Genomic DNA, 17,054 nt, shown 5'->3' with positions numbered 1-17,054 from the left:
TTTGATGACTCAGATTGCGAGTAAACTTAAAGTGCAAGTGCAAGTGTAAGTGGCATTGGCATTGATTCATCTAATGTCAATGTCAATGATGAGGATGATGAATTAGAGAATCCTTTTGATTATCAAACTTTAAATTGTTGAAAGTTGAAACAATGATAATTGAATATTTTATCATTTTGATATTAAACTTGATGTATAGTATATGATGTTGTTATGGTATGATCATGATGCTGTGATTACAAGTTTATGATGGTTTTGGTGTTTATACGATGCTATGTGACATGCTAATCTTAATTCATGCTTACAGGCTGCATATATATATATATATATATATATATATATATATGTGTGTGTGTGTGTGTGTGTGTGTGTGTGTATACATATATATGTATATACATGTACATATATATGTATACTTATATATATATATGTGTGTGTGTGTGTGTGTGTGTGTGTGTGTGTGTGTGTGTGTGTGTGTGTGTTTTTGAACTAACGAACCCAAACCCCTTTTCAAAATTTTGTCGTACCAGAATACCGGTTCTTCGAACCCAAACCGGTGCCCGAACCCATACCGACAAGCTAGCAATTTAGGGTTAGTGATCTTATTATTTGAATTTGTGATAACCCATAAACCTTTATCTTTTAAGGTTCGGGATTAGGATTAAGGATTTTGTAATTTTGACTAACTCGCTAAGTCGAATAGAATTTTTTTTACTTCTATTAAAAATATTGTCTAGGCTTAGGGTTTATTTTATAAGGTTTTACAAGTAGTCCTAATGGTTGTTCTTTTACTGCTTTCAAGTGATCATGCTACACACAAAAGATTTTGCACGGACCTATTGCAAACCCATCCCAAATTTGAACAAAGTCAAATGCAATTCTTGTGGCACCAAGTATTGTGGGTTCATTTACTCCTCCAAATGGCATTTGGAATAGGTGCCAAATCATAATGTTAAGCTTTACTAACATTGTCAGCAAATGTTACCCATCAAGGTTTGTTCGCTATTAAGGCTTATGCAAAAAACAAAATAAACAAGGAAAGGAAAACTCTTGCATTGGCATGTTCCAAGGTAAGATTTGATCCTTTAGATAAAGGTAATCACAATTACAATAGCTTGTTGCAAATGATAGATACATCTACCCTATCTTGTACATCCAAATGACCTTTTGTGGGTTAGGGGTAACATTAATGCCTTCTTTGTGCCTCTTATACACCTAGAGAACAACCATCTTTAGAAAGCACGAGATGGAAGAAGAATGTTCGAGAGCTGGCCAAAAATGCCATTATTAATTTTGAGAACCACATAGTCTAACATTCAACATTTTTATGTCTCCATACTAGAAAATAGTGGTCAATGAAATTATAGTTGTATGTCTTGGCTTAAAAGCCCCCTCATGCTAGAGTTTGAAGAATAATATGTTGACAAATGCAATGCAAGATGTGAACAATGTCCTTAATAAACATCAACAAGGAGTGGTCTTAGGTAGGGTGCAAACTATACTCTATTTTTTGTGGACACATCAAACAAGATCAAATCAATACATACATTTTTCTCTCTACTTGATAAGGTAGAGATTGAAGTACGTCAACAAAATGTGGTACAATTTATTATAGACAATGTTGCTACTTCTATGGTCATTGAGAAACTTTTTACGAAGCAATATCTTGCATTATTTTGGAGCCTATGCACCATATTTTTCTCAATTTAACATTGGAAGACATAAGCAAACTTCCATGGGTTAAATATGTAGTAGAGAGGAGGCAAACCGTTACCAAATTTATACACAACCACACTAACTTGTTCAAAATGATGTGCACTCACATAGATGGTAAGGAACTTCATCCAAGGTTGACAATATTTGCTACTCATTTCCTAGCATTAGAAACCCTATGTGCCCAAAAGATGAACTTGTTTATTTATGATGTGCACTCTCATAGATGGTAAGAAACTTCATCCAAGGTTGACAATATTTGCTACCCATTTCCTAGCATTAAAAACCCTATGCGTGCAAGAGATGAACTTGAAACAAAAATTTGTTTCAATTCAACGGTTGAGTTTAGCTTTGCTTGTCACTTGGATGGCAAGCCCACTGTCACATGTTTTACACAAGCTTTTTGGGTCAATAACAAAGAAAATTGTGTAAATTTCAAGTTGTTGGCTAATCATAAAGGGCCAACAAGGCTCTAGAACTAGGATGCACAATGACATGGACAAATACTGCTAGAAGCATGAGCTTGTATGGTTGTCATTAATGTCAAACCTGGTTATTCGGATGGCTATTGGTCCAAATATTCTTTGTTAGACCTTGGTTATTGGTGATGTGTTTCTTATGCACATGCGAACACAAAATAAAATACCTTAAGTATCTTATCCTCTCTTGAACAAAGTTTCCCCGAATGCTGAAGATTTCGCCTAAGGACCAATCGAAGCAACTCCAAAGGTTTTGGTATGTAGGTTCTCTACGTGTGGATAAGCTATGTTGGTGTGATGTGATTTTGCTGGAATCACAAGGGGACTTAAATTTGAATGCCTGAACGCTTAATTAGTTGGAACTTGACTCCTAACTACTCACTGGGAGATAAAGAAATAGCCAAAAGGTAAAGGGTTCTGAAAGTCTACTCTAAAACCTAGAATGTCAAAAGGTGGATGAATGACTAGGTGGAGTCCTACTGGGCTAGGTCTCACCATCAACTAGAACAATTTGACACAAGATCAGTGCAATATTCTAAGGGACATTTTGGATATGTTCAAATTATTTCCATCAAACGCTGATCACCATCCAAGTTAATGCATGAACAATGGATGTATAACAATTTGAAATTAAACTCTTTAATGTCAATTGACCACGCAAGGCACACTTACAATCAGTAAGAGGCTAGTGGTATGGACTAGGCGGATTCCACACGAGTGCATTCAACAATTTTCTCCATTCAATTTAATTATCTACCATCTAATATGAAGATCTAACAAGAAACCATGCGTATTGCAAGAAACGACACATTTCACCATAACTTCAATGAAAAATGAAGTTATTTACAATTTTAGGCAACAATCTCTTGCCTTCTCTTCCTACTCTACTCTAATTGCTATCTAAGCTTCTATTCTAGCTACTAACTCTTGACTAACTATTAACCTTTACAAATGAAGAGCCAAAGCTTTATATAGAGAGTTCTTTACATTTCAATGGCTCTGATTGATTTATAGTCAAAGGCTAGGATTTCAAGATGAAAACCCTAAATAGGGTTTGTTACAACAAAATCCTTTAGCCAATGAGAAAATTACATTCAATGCATGAGAACCAATAGGAAACAGGGGTAGGTACATCGAAGTTTGTGCCTTCATGTGTAAGTGTGGTTCATCAAATCTGGACATGTTGATGTGGAGCCTTCTGATTGGAGGAATAGTGACTAAGATGCCACCTTGTCTGGCACTTGCTTAATCAAGGAACGTCGTATCTCTATTGATACTCAATTTGGTGATGCTAAGAAGCTAACTTTGATTAACTTTCTGAAACTATCTGCTTCTTCAACATACCCTTGCACTGACCTTGGTTGATCCTCCTTCGTCCTTGATGTGCTTGAGGAATGATGTACCTTTCCTTAGGTCTCTCGTGTTTGATGAGACTTCCTCTTGATTTAGTCATTCCTTCATCTCTAATAGCTCATCTCGCCTTGAAATGTTTGTATGATCTCCTTTTGATATCTTGTGATCTCCTTGAGGATAGCTCTAACACTTGAAGTCCTTTGATTTTAGCAATACCTTGGGTACCTTCTCATGCAACTAAGGCATCCTTAATGAAGATGAAGCTTGAAGAGGTCTTCCTTGTCTTGGCCCAATCTTCCTCCAACTTGATTTTGTTGATCTGAAAAACAAACAAAGTATGGTGTCAAGCACATATGATATATTCATGGTATTTCTTACTTCAAACCATCAACAATAAGGCACTAGGATCAATTTCGCTCTGGACCCTTAGGAAGGTACATGAGCAAATTAGAAGTAATCTCGAGTTTTCTCACTTTTCAAATAAAAGCACTCTCAAATCCATAGTTCTTAGGATTGTTTGGACACTAGAATCACTTTAAGAAGACCTTCAACACAATTTCATTAGCTAAACCCTCTCTCCCAAGGAATTTCGCTCTGGACCCTTTGGAAGGTACAAGAGCGAATTTGGCATTTTGCTCAATTTACCTCACATTTCTCATGATCTTATCTTAGATTTGACCTTTGAATCCTTCTCACATTAAGATCATGTTAATTTGCCTTCAAATCTACTCAAAAGGGGATTCATTCAATTGTTTGAGGTGAAGAATTGGCTTTTTCAAAAAATTTGCCTTGGTACCTTTGGAAGGTACATGTCCCTCTAAGAAGTTTGCTACGGACCCTTTGAGAGGGTCAGGAGCGAATTTGCTCCTTTAAGCTCAAATCCTTCACTTTCTCATCAGTTTTCTTTACTTCAATTGTTTCCAAGGCATTATAACGTCCTAGTTGAGGTTCCAAGGCATAAAATTAGTCCATATTTGAAGCAAAAGGGAGGGCCTTATGAAAATTCACTCTGGACCCTTTGGAAGGGTCAGGAGCGAAATTCTTCCTTTAATCTCTATTCATACTCAACTTGCCTTGGACTTGTCTTTTCCACCCTTCTTCTATCACAATCAAGTCAATTCGCCCTCAAATCTACTTGAAATGGGATTCATTCAATTGCTTGAGTGAGATAGGAGGTCCCTTGAATGATTTCGCTCTGGACCCTTTCGAAGGTACAAGAGCTTAGGTGAAATTCACTCTAGACCCTTTGGAAGGGTCAGGAGCGAAATTCATATTTTCACTCAATTTTCACATCGTTGCTCATGAATTTTAACAAGTTCAAACCTTTTACAAGAGTTTAAGCAAAGACTCCTTCAAATTTTTCTTGTAAGATGCATGTCTCACCTTGATTGGCTCCAGACCCTCAACAAGGTACCCAAGCTAAGAGAAATTTGCTCTGGACCCTTTGAAAGGGTCAGGAGCGAATTTACTCCTTTAGGCTCAATTCACACCCCTTTTCACTTAGCTTTATCTTAGACTTGACTTTTGAATCCTTTTCTTGCCATGCATGACCACAATTCAATGTCTCTAGTGAGGAATTAGGTCCTTTGGAGGATTTCGCTCCTATACCCTTTTAGGTCCTTTGGATTTCGCTCTTGTACCCTTTTAGGTCCTTTGGAGGATTTCACTCCTGTACCCTTGGAAGGGTTAAGAGTGAATTTGAGGTATTAGGCTCAATTTCCTCATCCCCTCTCGTTCAAACTTGCTCACAAGGCATAGATAGGTCATTCCTCATTCAGTCAAGGCATAGGAGCAAGCTTTTTTTATCTAAGTTAGGAGATCTAAGGAAATTCGCTCTAGACCCTTTAGAAGGGTCAGGAGCGAATTTGGCAATCTTGGTCAAATTCCTAACTCTTTCAAGGGCTAAGGGCATTCATCTTGGTCTCAATTCACTTTAAGTCATTAGTCATCTTCCAATCACCATGGGAACAAGGTTTATGATGTAAATTAGAAGCAAAAAGGGAGATCCAAAGATATTCACTCTGGACCCTTTGGAAGGGTCAAGAGCGAAATTTGAGGGATTAGTCTTGGACATCAATCAAACATTCAAACTTCACCTTCACTCACGTTGCCCTTGCCCTAGAACATCCTAACAAATCTCCTTAAGGGGGCATCTAGTTCAAAATGTTGGATCAAAAGCACATCTTGACAATTTCGCTTAGGTACCTTTGAGAGGTACAAGGTCCTTTAGAAGTTCGCTCCTATCCCTTTGGAAGGGTCAGGAGCGAATTTTGCATTTTTGCACAAATTCTTCACACTTTGTGACCACAACTCACTCAAATGCACGTCTAAGGATGCCTCTAAGTTCAATCAACCTCAATCAATGCTAGGCTTGATGTAAATTGGGAGCAAAAGGAGGTTTCAAGAGAATTCGCTCTGGACCCTTTGGAAGGGTCAGGAGTGAAATTGGCTTTAGGGCTCAAATTCCTCTCATTTTCCTCATCTCACTTGGTTGCAACTCACTTCAAAGGCATGCAAACATTGTTTCCTCTCTCACTCATGCCATGGGAACAAGGTTTGTGATCTAAACTGGGAGCAAGAGAAGAGTCTAAGGAAATTCACTCTAGACCCTTTGGAAGGGTCAAGAGAGAATTTTGCAATAATGCTCAAATTCTTGACTTTTTCTCCAAATTTCCAAGTCTAAGTTTGTCAAAGGCATCTCCAAGGGTGAATTCAAGCTTATTTCCTCCCAATCCATGCCTTAAAGTGAAGGTTTTGTCCAAAATAGGAGGGCAAAGAGAGCTAAGGAAGATTTCGCTCCTATACCTTTGAGAGGGACAGGAGCGAACTTGGTGTTCTAGCTCAGATTCTCCATTGTCTTCAAGCCTTTGCGTTCAAGTCTCATTGATATGCTTCTCTAAGGGATAGGTAAGTGGATATTGCATCAAACAAGGCCCTGAGATAGAGTATTTCATCCATTTTGAGGGGGGAAGCTTTCTTTTGAAGAATTCGCTCCTATGCCCTTGAAAGGGTTAGGAGTGAATTTGAGGTTCTCACCACCCAAATTCCTCATTGTTCATGATCAAAAGTTTGCTCAACTTAATGTCCAAGGCATCCTTGACTTGACTCAACGGCATAGGTCTCAAAAGGCAAGACCCCTAGCATGATACAAAGACTTCCTCAAACTCAATCAAGACTCAACCCTAGAAACAAGACCGGCCTAACCAAGGGGAGGGTTTCAAAAAAGAAATCCAAATTCACTCACTACTCATTTTACTCACTTTAGCCCAGAGAGACCATCCTATCCCAATGAGCTCTCTAGAAACTCTCCAATGCAAAGATTAATAGCACAAAGCCTAAACAACCAAGCAAAGAAAACTAGCCTAGAAAGCAAAAAGCAAGGGTCCCCATTTGCAATGGGGCGATGTGTGAATACATCACAACAGTTATCTAGATAGAGTTTAGTCCGGATACTCTTTTGGTGTTGGTTGTGACATCCTGTATTGAGGGTCGTCCAAAAAGTTTTTGGTGCCCTCCGGATATGATGATGATTGCATTGTGGTTTAGTGGATCATGTTCTTTTGGTTCGGATATATTTTGCCAGACAATTTGGGAAGAGCTTTGAAGCTGATATATTCTGCCAGACAGAGTGTTGTGATAGTGGAGATTGTCAAAGATGTTTGCCATGTTATTGATCGCTTGATTATTGCTAAGGACAATTTCATGATCAGAAGAATCCTTCTCAATTTCAGTTCAGCTATTTCATCCATTGCCAATTGACGGTGAGTCCTTCAATAGTAGTTTGCATCTTATCCTGAAGAATTTTTTTCAGCTACATAAGTCCTTTTTGTATCTTGCCTAAGGAAGTGCACCTTAGTTTTGCAAGTCCTTCAGGTGTTGATGCTCCTTGGCTACAAGCCTAAAATGTTGTAAACGTTGTTATTCATATTGTGAATTAGATTCCCATCATGGTTTTTCCCTGTTTGGGTTTCCCATGTATATCTAGTGTTCATATGTTTGTGTTTCTGGTTGATGTGTTGATGGTCAAAGTGCTAATATTGAATAAGTTTATTAATAACCATTTTTGAAGTTCTGAACTGATTCACCCCCCCCCCTCTCAGTCCTGTTGTTTAACATCCCACTTGTGCCCTAGATATTTTGATGTTATTTTATGCATTGATACTTGTTGCTTAGTATTGTGGAATGGTGATTCACAAAGCATATGTTAATGATTTAGTTTTAATCATTATGGAATATGAGATGATTGCTTCTTTTATCAATAAATGCAATGACAGAGATATGTAAAGATTTTGGACTAACTACATGAATTTGACCTAGTGTGTGCAGGAGATTGTCGTCCTCCGAGAAGGGAGGGGAAGTATCATCAGGTCGAGAGGTAAAAGAAGGACTCAATGCCATCTGGAACCCTATCTAGAAGTTGAGACTTGTAAAGATGTGTTAACCTTGTTACCATCAACCAGTGTAAGCCAAGTAACCCTATTTGGTCAGTATAGGTGGTAAGGGTTTTACCATCCTTGTCTGAGATTGGCAGTCATTTCTCTCAATAAACTATTTTAAGGTCTTTATCTCAACTCTTTATGTTCTTTATGATTAATGGAAACTTTCATGAAGTCAGTAGTAATTTATAATTAAAAATATATATATAAATTTACATATATATATAATATATGTATTTATAAGTAAACATATGTGTGTATTCATAGTTAAAATCACACACACACACATATAAGTAAAGGTTTGTTTAAAACTCTTTAATTACTTTAATGTTATGGAGGTGGCTTTTTAAACTTTGCCACGATGATGAGGACTTGGCCACATCGAGTCTGTATAAACATCAAGACTCGCTTAGCATAAGATTAATATTTAAGATTTATTGGCTCTTGACCAATGAATAGGAAAGGATTATGTGTGGCCTATTTATACAAACATATCACCACTTTCACATAGTGGAGAAACGGAAAGATAGCATGGGAAATGGAATCCGATGAAGATTAAGCAAATTCCTAATTTAAACGAAATTATCATCAGATGTTTGGTAGTGCAATTAACCATTTCATTTAACAATTAATTGGAACTTTTGGAGTTCGTATGCCATATATGAGAAAGAAAGTTATTTGTATGATATTTTTTGGTACGGACTTCTTGGAAGCAGCTATCATTTTTCTTATATCATCTTCTGTCCATTAAACTGGAAGAATTCTACTGCAGTGGTCTTCAATCAGTGCATGCTCTGCCACAATCGTAACTAAACTGGGCATAGGTTTTGGAAAGATTCTTGCAGTTCGAGCTTTCAAACATCACACGGGTCATGCTTTTGTTTGTTTTAATCTAGATGAAGGTAGTTTGGATAATAAGCTCTTAAATTCAGTGAAGAAAGGAAAATACATATTCTTCCTTAATATAAAGAAATGCATCTCTGTACGTTCTCAGCTGATGGAATAAGTTTGGACAAGAATTAAAGAAGCTTTTATTTTCTTGACATGCTTAGAAAAGCTCTGTTGCTTAGAGAAACACATTTGCATATGTTAAACCTTGAGGAAGACTAGAGAATTATCTATAATTGTCTCATTCAAACAAGAATTGTGTTGAAGTTAGGAACCCATATCTTTTTAGTGAAAGTTAAGGCTGGGGGTGACAATTTAACTGCTAGAAAGGGATTAATGAGGCTTATAATTCAACTTATTCATCAAAAATAAGGACCAAATGCTGGTCACATTTCTTGAGCTGACAAGAATGAAGTGCTACAAGCCGTGAATTATTTAACCCCTACATCTTAGACTGAAATATTCTGAAAGGGGAAAGTCATTTAGAAATTTTCTCTGTACTAATAAACCGAGTCTATGTAAGTTATTAACCTCCTATAAGAGGAGAATGCTTAAGTACCTTAGTATGAAGAAGGTTACATAGACAATACAGTAGCTCTGTTATGCTCCATAAATACAGATTTGCATAAATAGTGCAGTGATAGCACGTATATACTAATGCATGCAAAATGCAGAAGCTTTGCACAAATATGAGAGCTAGTAGTAAAATTGCCTATCTAATCTTATTCATACCAAGGTATTAAATTCAAGACTAGAACAATGGAGCAGTGAACCAGAAGCGGGGGTTACACTTAAGAATCAGCAAGGCCGAATACTTCATGCTTAATTAAATAAGCATTAAAAGGTCTTTGAGCCTCAAGAAGAGGCAGATAATCCACACAAAGATAAATAAGCTATGATACTTAGTAGAGAACTATTTGCTTACACTTGATTTATGTGTGTTGTAACTGGTTACCAAGTAGAAAGATAAGAGGTCGTCATCCTTGAGTTGAGTTTTTCCTAACAAAAGAATATAAGTTCTAATGAGTTCAAGATGTAGCTGAGTAGGGTGATGAACAATGACTACATGCCTTGGCATGTTGCAATTTATCAATCCTTTGGCCAAGGTGACGCTACAAACTGTATGTGTCAGTCGGTTCTTTGACCCAGCTATACAACCCGATCAAAGGTCATACTAGTTAGGAGTAGCCTATGGTGTGTGACCAACTAGGGATTGTGTTGGGTTAACCACCAGTCTCAGATGGCTTGAGTCCAACTCCGGTTACTTCCTTGCGAAGGGTTGGGCCTTTCCAACTAGTAAGTCTGTGTTGGGTAGAAAAGCGCCTTGATGATACTTTCCCTCTCCCAAACAATGAAAAAACTGTTTACAGATCAGAATGTGTATCAAGAAAGCCATAATCTCTAAACCTCTCTTTCTTTCATATATTGTATTGCTAAAATTGATGAAAATATGCTCATGCATTAGATTACATCTTTCCTAGTTCAATTCTCTGATTTCAAAAAAAAAAGTTTATGGTTTCAGTTTCAGTGTCGCATTCTTAAAAGATGTTAGTTGTTGCAAGTTTTCCAATTTTGTTGAAATGTTGTTTATTTAAAGCTGCATAGTGAATGCATGTTACATATAGTATCAAAACGTTGGATTCAACACTGAACCTAGGGCTCGCCACCACAATTTTAGGGTAGTAAACTGAAACAAAGCATTTTGTTTTTTTGGCAGAATGTGGATTCGAACCACAAAATGGAAAAGAGCTCGTGATCCAATCTACTCCCAACTCTGGAGAGCAACGAATCTAAAATATGATTATTCATGTTGCTCTCCACCTTCTGACAATGAAACCCTCGCTGATGCAATAAAAAGATTGAAAAAGGAGAGATAGCCCTGGACTGCTTCAAGAAGGGCAGCAATGAGAACCACAATTCTCGCCAACAAAGTGCCAAAAATTGACAACAAACCAACAAACCCTATTGTACCTAAAAATGAGTCTGTTGACTCAAGAAACTCGGGTACCCACTTTGAGTTTCTGATTAGTACCATTTTCAAAATTTGAAGGGAAAGAAGAGCCCATAACTAAATCAGAGAGTAGCTCTTAGAAAGAGCCTTGTTTTGTACATACAATAAAAAAGCAATTTTGGTGTGGAACAAATTTTATTGTGTGTAAATTCTTATTTCAATTACTTGCATTTAAATAATGAAAAGTAGATGGAATTTGAGACTGAATATAATTATAATCAACAGGTCATTATAGAAACACTAAGATGTCTCATAACCAAGAGAGCGGAGGAGAATCTAGACTCCAGAGACTCCTATAGCCAAGCCAGATAGGCTTATTCACATGGTTCAAGATACCCAAAACAGGCTCCAAGTTTTGGAGCAGAGGGAGGGAGGTCACACTGAAACTCAAAATGAAGAACATGAGTCTCAATTTAGAGACAGGCAATCAGAAAAAGAACACACTCGTCAGAGTGTCTTTCAGGGAACTCAATCCCATGCCCTAAATAGGAAGGATAAACAAGTAGTGGGTGCAATCTCTGATGATATGAAGAAGGTAAAGCCCCGTCAGTATGACGGATCAAAGGGTGGAGATGCCATTGAGGCAGGGTTAGCCGGTAGGAAAAAGTATTTCAAAATTCGAGACTACACTGAGAATATGAAAGCAGTTAGGGGGGCTTACCAGCTGACCGGAGAGGCGCTACCAATTGGTGGGAAAATAAGAAAGCTAAGCTAGGTTTAAAATCAGCCAACGTGACATGGGATAAATTTGTAGAAATCTTTGGACAGAGATGGTTGCCTCAACTATTCTTTGAACAGAAGCTAACAAACTTCTAGGATCTGAAACAAGGGGAACTCTCAATGCACGCCTATTGGAAGAAGTTTACCTGTTTACTGAAGTATATGCCCCAGTTCAAAGTTGATGAAAAGTAAAGGATCAAAAAGTTTATCAAGGGCCTTAATAACCGCATAGGGGGATCCATAGATGTCTTAGCCCCTTCGACCATGGATTAAGCCTACGAGAAGGTTGTCCAATAGGAACAAAAGCTACGAAAGGATGATTCTATAAGGGACAAGAATAGAAAGAAGGGAATTTGTCACAACCTTCCCAAACTTTCAAGAGAAAGGGAGACAAGTACGGGTTGAGTAATAAAAATGGTAAAGGATTCAAACGAGGCCGACAGGATTACCGAGGGGATCGAAAGGGTTTTGATAAATCCAAAAGAGACAATGAAGGGAATAACAGCAAGGCAGAAAAGAGAGGACCCCCAGGGGGATGTTATACCTATGGAGGCGTGCACTGCGCCAACTAGTGCCCAATGAAAACACGGGGAGGGCAGCAACAAAGGAATCCTCTGCCATCTCAGCAGACAACTTTCCAGCAAAGGATTTATGCAGCGATGAACAACCGACAGGCAGAATACCAGTTTACCCCAATGGAAACTCCAGGTACACTTTATGGAAACCCCATAACAGTACTAATAGATATAGGAGCTACTAAAAACTTTATCTATCCTAGATTGCTTAGTAGATTTTCTAAAAGAGCTGGCTTTATGGCTAAATCTTGGTTTGTTGAGTATGTCAATCAGTCAAGAGCTCGGGTAGAGCAATGCCTATTTGGGGCAAGGGTTGAACTTCCTAGCTTCACCACAGAAGTTGACCTTTATGTAGCACCTTTAGGCACCTATGACATCATTTTAGGTATGAATTGGTTGGGTCAACACAAAGCTAGGGTTAACTGTTATTGACGAGACAGTTGAGTGCTTAGATGACTTAGGTAATAGAGTACTCTCCCAAGGTTAACCAACAATAAATTGAAGTATAATGTTTTGTTTCAATCTAACTACAAAGCCAATGTGGACATTCACATTGTAGACAAGTTGGGCCTGTGCTTTCGTTTGCCAACAAAAGGTTTGCAAGAAAGGATTTGTTGTATCAGAGAGACCTTTAATGTGGGACAGCAGTAGCAATCTGGCAGGACCTGAAGAAGGCTTAATTGTTGAGGCCAACAGATAAACAAAGAGATGTCCCCTAAGTAGAATTCTGATTTAGCTTTCAACTGATGGACTATCAAGCTATAATAACTCAGGATACAAACAATTTCCACTGCATTTATCTTTTATTACTGATCTCTATCAGACTGGAACTTTAAAATATTCATAGTTACAAATAACAACTGGATACTTTAGACAGCTCTCAAATAATAAAGTATTTATACGGAGAGTATAGAGCTTTGATGTTAACTGTTTATCTCAATATTTCACCATTTTTTAGTTTCCCAATATTTTCCTAAATAAATCTCAACTAATTGACTTCCATTTCTGATAAATGTGCATTGGCTCTCTAATTTGTTGCTGATCTCTTACTCTCCAATGAATCCCTTACTTGGGAAAACAGTAAAGTTCACAATATAATATAAAGCAGACCATTCAAAAATTAGCTGGCATTGATGTATCTGCTTTTAATATTTTATACAAAAGTACTTGACAAAATAGTGTACTTCATTTATTAATTCTGCAATTCTTGACAAAGCAGGCTTGGTATTCCAGTTCCATATCAAGTTTTACCACAATAATCAGTAGTTCATCTCTCACAAAAGAACAGCAGCAATTTTCAAGCATTGCATTCACCTGCTTGAAGCTATGGTTTGGCAATCAACTACTTGAAACCATAATGTACTTTTGCAATTCAATTTTTCAACAATTTATGAGTCATTAACTTCAATTACTAGTAATAGAAACAAGTAAATTATATTATAATAACAATAATAGCAATATTGTAGTAAGTATCTAGTACAAATGCAACAGCCTGAGGCTCAGCAGAGTTCTCTGATTAAAGCCTAAAAAATTAAGAACAAAATTAAGTGTCCTACACTTACCTTCTCCACCTTGGAAGACATTATATCAACTTCTTGCCTCAATCTTTCCTTTTCAACATTCTCATCTTCTGCTTTATCCTCGATTCCTTCTCCCTGCACATCCTGAATAGTCGGTTCCTTAGCTGAATCGACTATTGCCAGATCCATCCTGCCGATTCCAGATAAACCCTGAAATAAGTAGGTCGAGCCCTTTTCCTATCTTGCTTTCACCATCAGTAAAGAAAACCCTTTATGCATATCCCCTTTAAATAATGATGAAATGCTCACACACTAGAACATCATCTCCACCACTTGCAACAAATAAACCCTTGTTAAATACCCTTTTCTGAATCCAACAAAGCAATGCGATAACATGTCACACTGCTACTTGGTATTGTCATTCACAAGCAGTCCACTCCTGGTTTTAACCCTGGTAAGGCACTTTCTCAGTAAACCTTCTCAACTTCTGCCAAACTTCTCCAAGAATTTGCCCAAACGGCTAAATCTAACTTCCATCACCAAATTTCTCTAGAACAACACAGCCAATAATATACCTGCTTCCACAAAGTTTGGTGAAGCCTCGCTACTCAACACATTGTGCCTCGATCTCAGTGACACTTTTGCTGTTTTCACAAAGCACATCCTAGTTTCAGTGATATTATCCCTGCTTTAACAAATTATTACCTTACCTCAGTGACATTTTCATTACTTTGCCGGTATGTAACCTGAGAATCCAAATTCACCTTAAAGGAAAAGATTACTTATATTAATCTACACATTCAAAGATGGTCCATCGCAATTACATATATATAGAAAAGAGTAAAAAAGAAACCCTACAAGCTGAAAACCCTCCAAAGAACTAAAGCACTAGAAGATCACATTCCACTTTTTTTAAAAGAAATTGAAAAAAGTTAGTGAACAAGAAACCCCGGGAAGTGAAAAACCTCCTAAAACTAAAGCAAATCTACGCCATTTAAACCCTATAATGCACAGGGTTAAAGTGGCAAACCTAAAACTACCCCTGGAAGTCAAATTCACCTAAAAGGAACAAAAAAATACACATATTGATCTTGAAATCCTTAGAACATCCCTTGCAGTTTATATATGTGTGCGTCTGTAAGTTAAAACCTTAAGAAAAAAACCTAGTAGCTGAAAACCACTAGAACTATAGCAGATGTGAGGCGAGTAAGCCAAAACCACTAGAAATTTCCCATACAATACTTACTTGAGAATGCATTAAAACAATATTTCTATTTAGTCCAAATTTGACATGAAAAAATACATGCTCTCCAAAAAGCTTTCAAAATATTCGTCATCCCTGAACCAAATTTTGCAAAATTTGTATCGTTGTGTATATTGAGAATTGCAGAACACACCTGAGAAGATAATCCGCGCTGCCATGGATAAATTGAAGCTTAGAAAATCCTTTTTCGTCGACAAAAGAAACTCTTCGACTACGCCTCCTTTGCTTTTTTTTTGTTTGAATATTTTGTAAGTCAAAGATCTGTATGCACGGAAATATCGCTGAGCTGATGTTTTTATGTTTTTTTTCTCTTTAATGGATTTTAACCCTTTTTGGGGGGGGAGATAACAAAAACGGGGTAAAATGCAGGATAATTTATGTCGGAATAATGTTTTATTCATTCTTTATTCTTTAAATGAGAGTGAGCCTTTGCATGATGTGATTGTATCAGAAAATGTGCACATTCTTAAAATTAAAATGTCGTTTGTGCCTCTCCAATGATTATGAAGCCCTCTCGATTATTAACTTAGTGACAATTTTGTTGTCCATGGTCCAATGGCCAATGGAAGTTACTAGATCCTCTAAGTTCAAAAAAACTAGTCCGTTGATTGAAATAGGTGACATATATTGAGAGGTCTCGGTTCGAGTTATTATGGTGGGATCTTAACGGCGTAAGTATGTTGCATTAGGTAATGGTTTAATAGTGAATAATGTGAAATTACTATAATAATAATAATAATTAGTAGTAGTTATAAAAAAAATAAGAAGAAACCAAAGTATTAATTCAGGATGAGATAAGAATTTTAGATAAAAAATCATAAGGATAACAAAGATAAATGTTTTTTTTTTTTCAAGGAGTCATAGAAGATTAGGGGTCAAAATTGTTGACTGACTCATGTTAGGAAGACATCAAAGACGAGAGTTTGGACTTGTGGCTCATTTCATGCTTAAAAGGTGTCAAGCATCAAGGTTTTAAGATACAGCACGACCCATGTTAGGGCAAGGGGATAGAAGAACTCAGTGACGCATCAGGGGTCAAGGATCAAAGTTATTGGTCGACCTACAATAAGCTGGAAGGTCAAGGGTTGTGGGTAAGGCCCAAGACATGCTTCAAAACCACAAGTCAAGGATTGAGGGTGCAGTCGACACAAAGCAAGACAAAAGAAATAGCGGTAGTGTGTGGAATGGTGGGTGAAACTTTAATGTGTGGAATGGCGGGAAGATTGCAAAGCCATGAAGTCGACATATGGTAGTGTGTGACATTCAAATTTTAGCCTTGGTAACATCTAAGGTCTTGGTCAACTAATTTAACGGATAACATATAAAAGTAGGAAACTCTACAATTGTAATGATCATCCATGTATATGCTAGAAACTTTGTGCTCAAGTCTTGTTGTGATAAAAAGTGCATAGGAGATTGCAGTCAATGGATGAGAACCTTTGGTTCTAGAGGACAATCTCACTCAGGGGGTGCATTCAAGCTTCAAGGATTTGTATGAGAGTTCAATTAGTCAATTTGAATATTATTTTTATTATGGTGTGTTGTCGTAATGATTGTAAACAATCTCATTGTGGTCATGATATCGATATAAATGTTTTCATTCAATTGTGCATGTTTTGTGTGTTGATAAGTTTAATTAATTTTCTTATGTGTTTTATAACATGTGTGCATATTACTTGGTGAATAATATCATTTGTGCTTCAAAACTATTATTTCATTAAAAAAAAATTAGAAAGAGACATTACAATGGTATCAAAGTCAATATCTTGCCAACTTATAAGGTGAAAGTTTACTATTAATGCAACAAAATGGGAAACTAGAGAGGAAGGCTACAAATTACTTGAAGATATATTTGATCAAATTTTAGAGAAAATGGACAAAAGAATAGAACAACTTTGTAAAAAAAATTGTGAAGAAAGGAAGCCAAAAGAACAACCTATGCACCCACATGAAGAGGATGAAATGGAGAGGTATCTCAATGAGTATAATTCTCTAGATCTGACCATCCTCAATGAGTATAATTCTCTAGATCTGACCATCCATTGTAACATTTCTTTTTTTGAATATGACAAGTTGAAAATAGGGAATGAGCATA

At 37.0% G+C, this 17,054-nt stretch overlaps 1 protein-coding gene across 6 annotated transcripts in view; it reads right to left on the bottom strand.

The window, feature by feature from the left end:
* Positions 1 to 15,316, bottom strand: part of LOC131032887 (transcription factor GTE6) — a 138,320-nt gene extending 123,004 nt beyond the window's left edge. Inside the window, exons 1-3 of one of the 6 annotated variants that reach the window (XM_057963986.2) lie at positions 15,093 to 15,316; positions 14,271 to 14,380; positions 13,738 to 14,146 (exon numbers count right to left, since the gene is read on the bottom strand). In XM_057963986.2, coding sequence (XP_057819969.2) covers positions 13,738 to 13,884 — 147 coding nt within the window. In that variant the 5' untranslated portion in view covers positions 13,885 to 14,146; positions 14,271 to 14,380; positions 15,093 to 15,316. Of the gene's footprint in view, positions 1 to 13,737; positions 14,460 to 15,092 lie in introns of all 6 variants that reach the window. The other 5 variants (XM_057963987.2, XM_057963985.2, XM_057963983.2 and 2 more) reach the window with 5 other exon arrangements.
* Positions 15,317 to 17,054: the final 1,738 nt, after the last annotated feature.

This window comes from Cryptomeria japonica, chromosome 4, assembly GCF_030272615.1.
Source record: "Cryptomeria japonica chromosome 4, Sugi_1.0, whole genome shotgun sequence".
Taxonomy (NCBI): Eukaryota; Viridiplantae; Streptophyta; class Pinopsida; order Cupressales; family Cupressaceae; genus Cryptomeria; species Cryptomeria japonica.
This window is presented reverse-complemented; position numbering and strand designations above follow the sequence as displayed.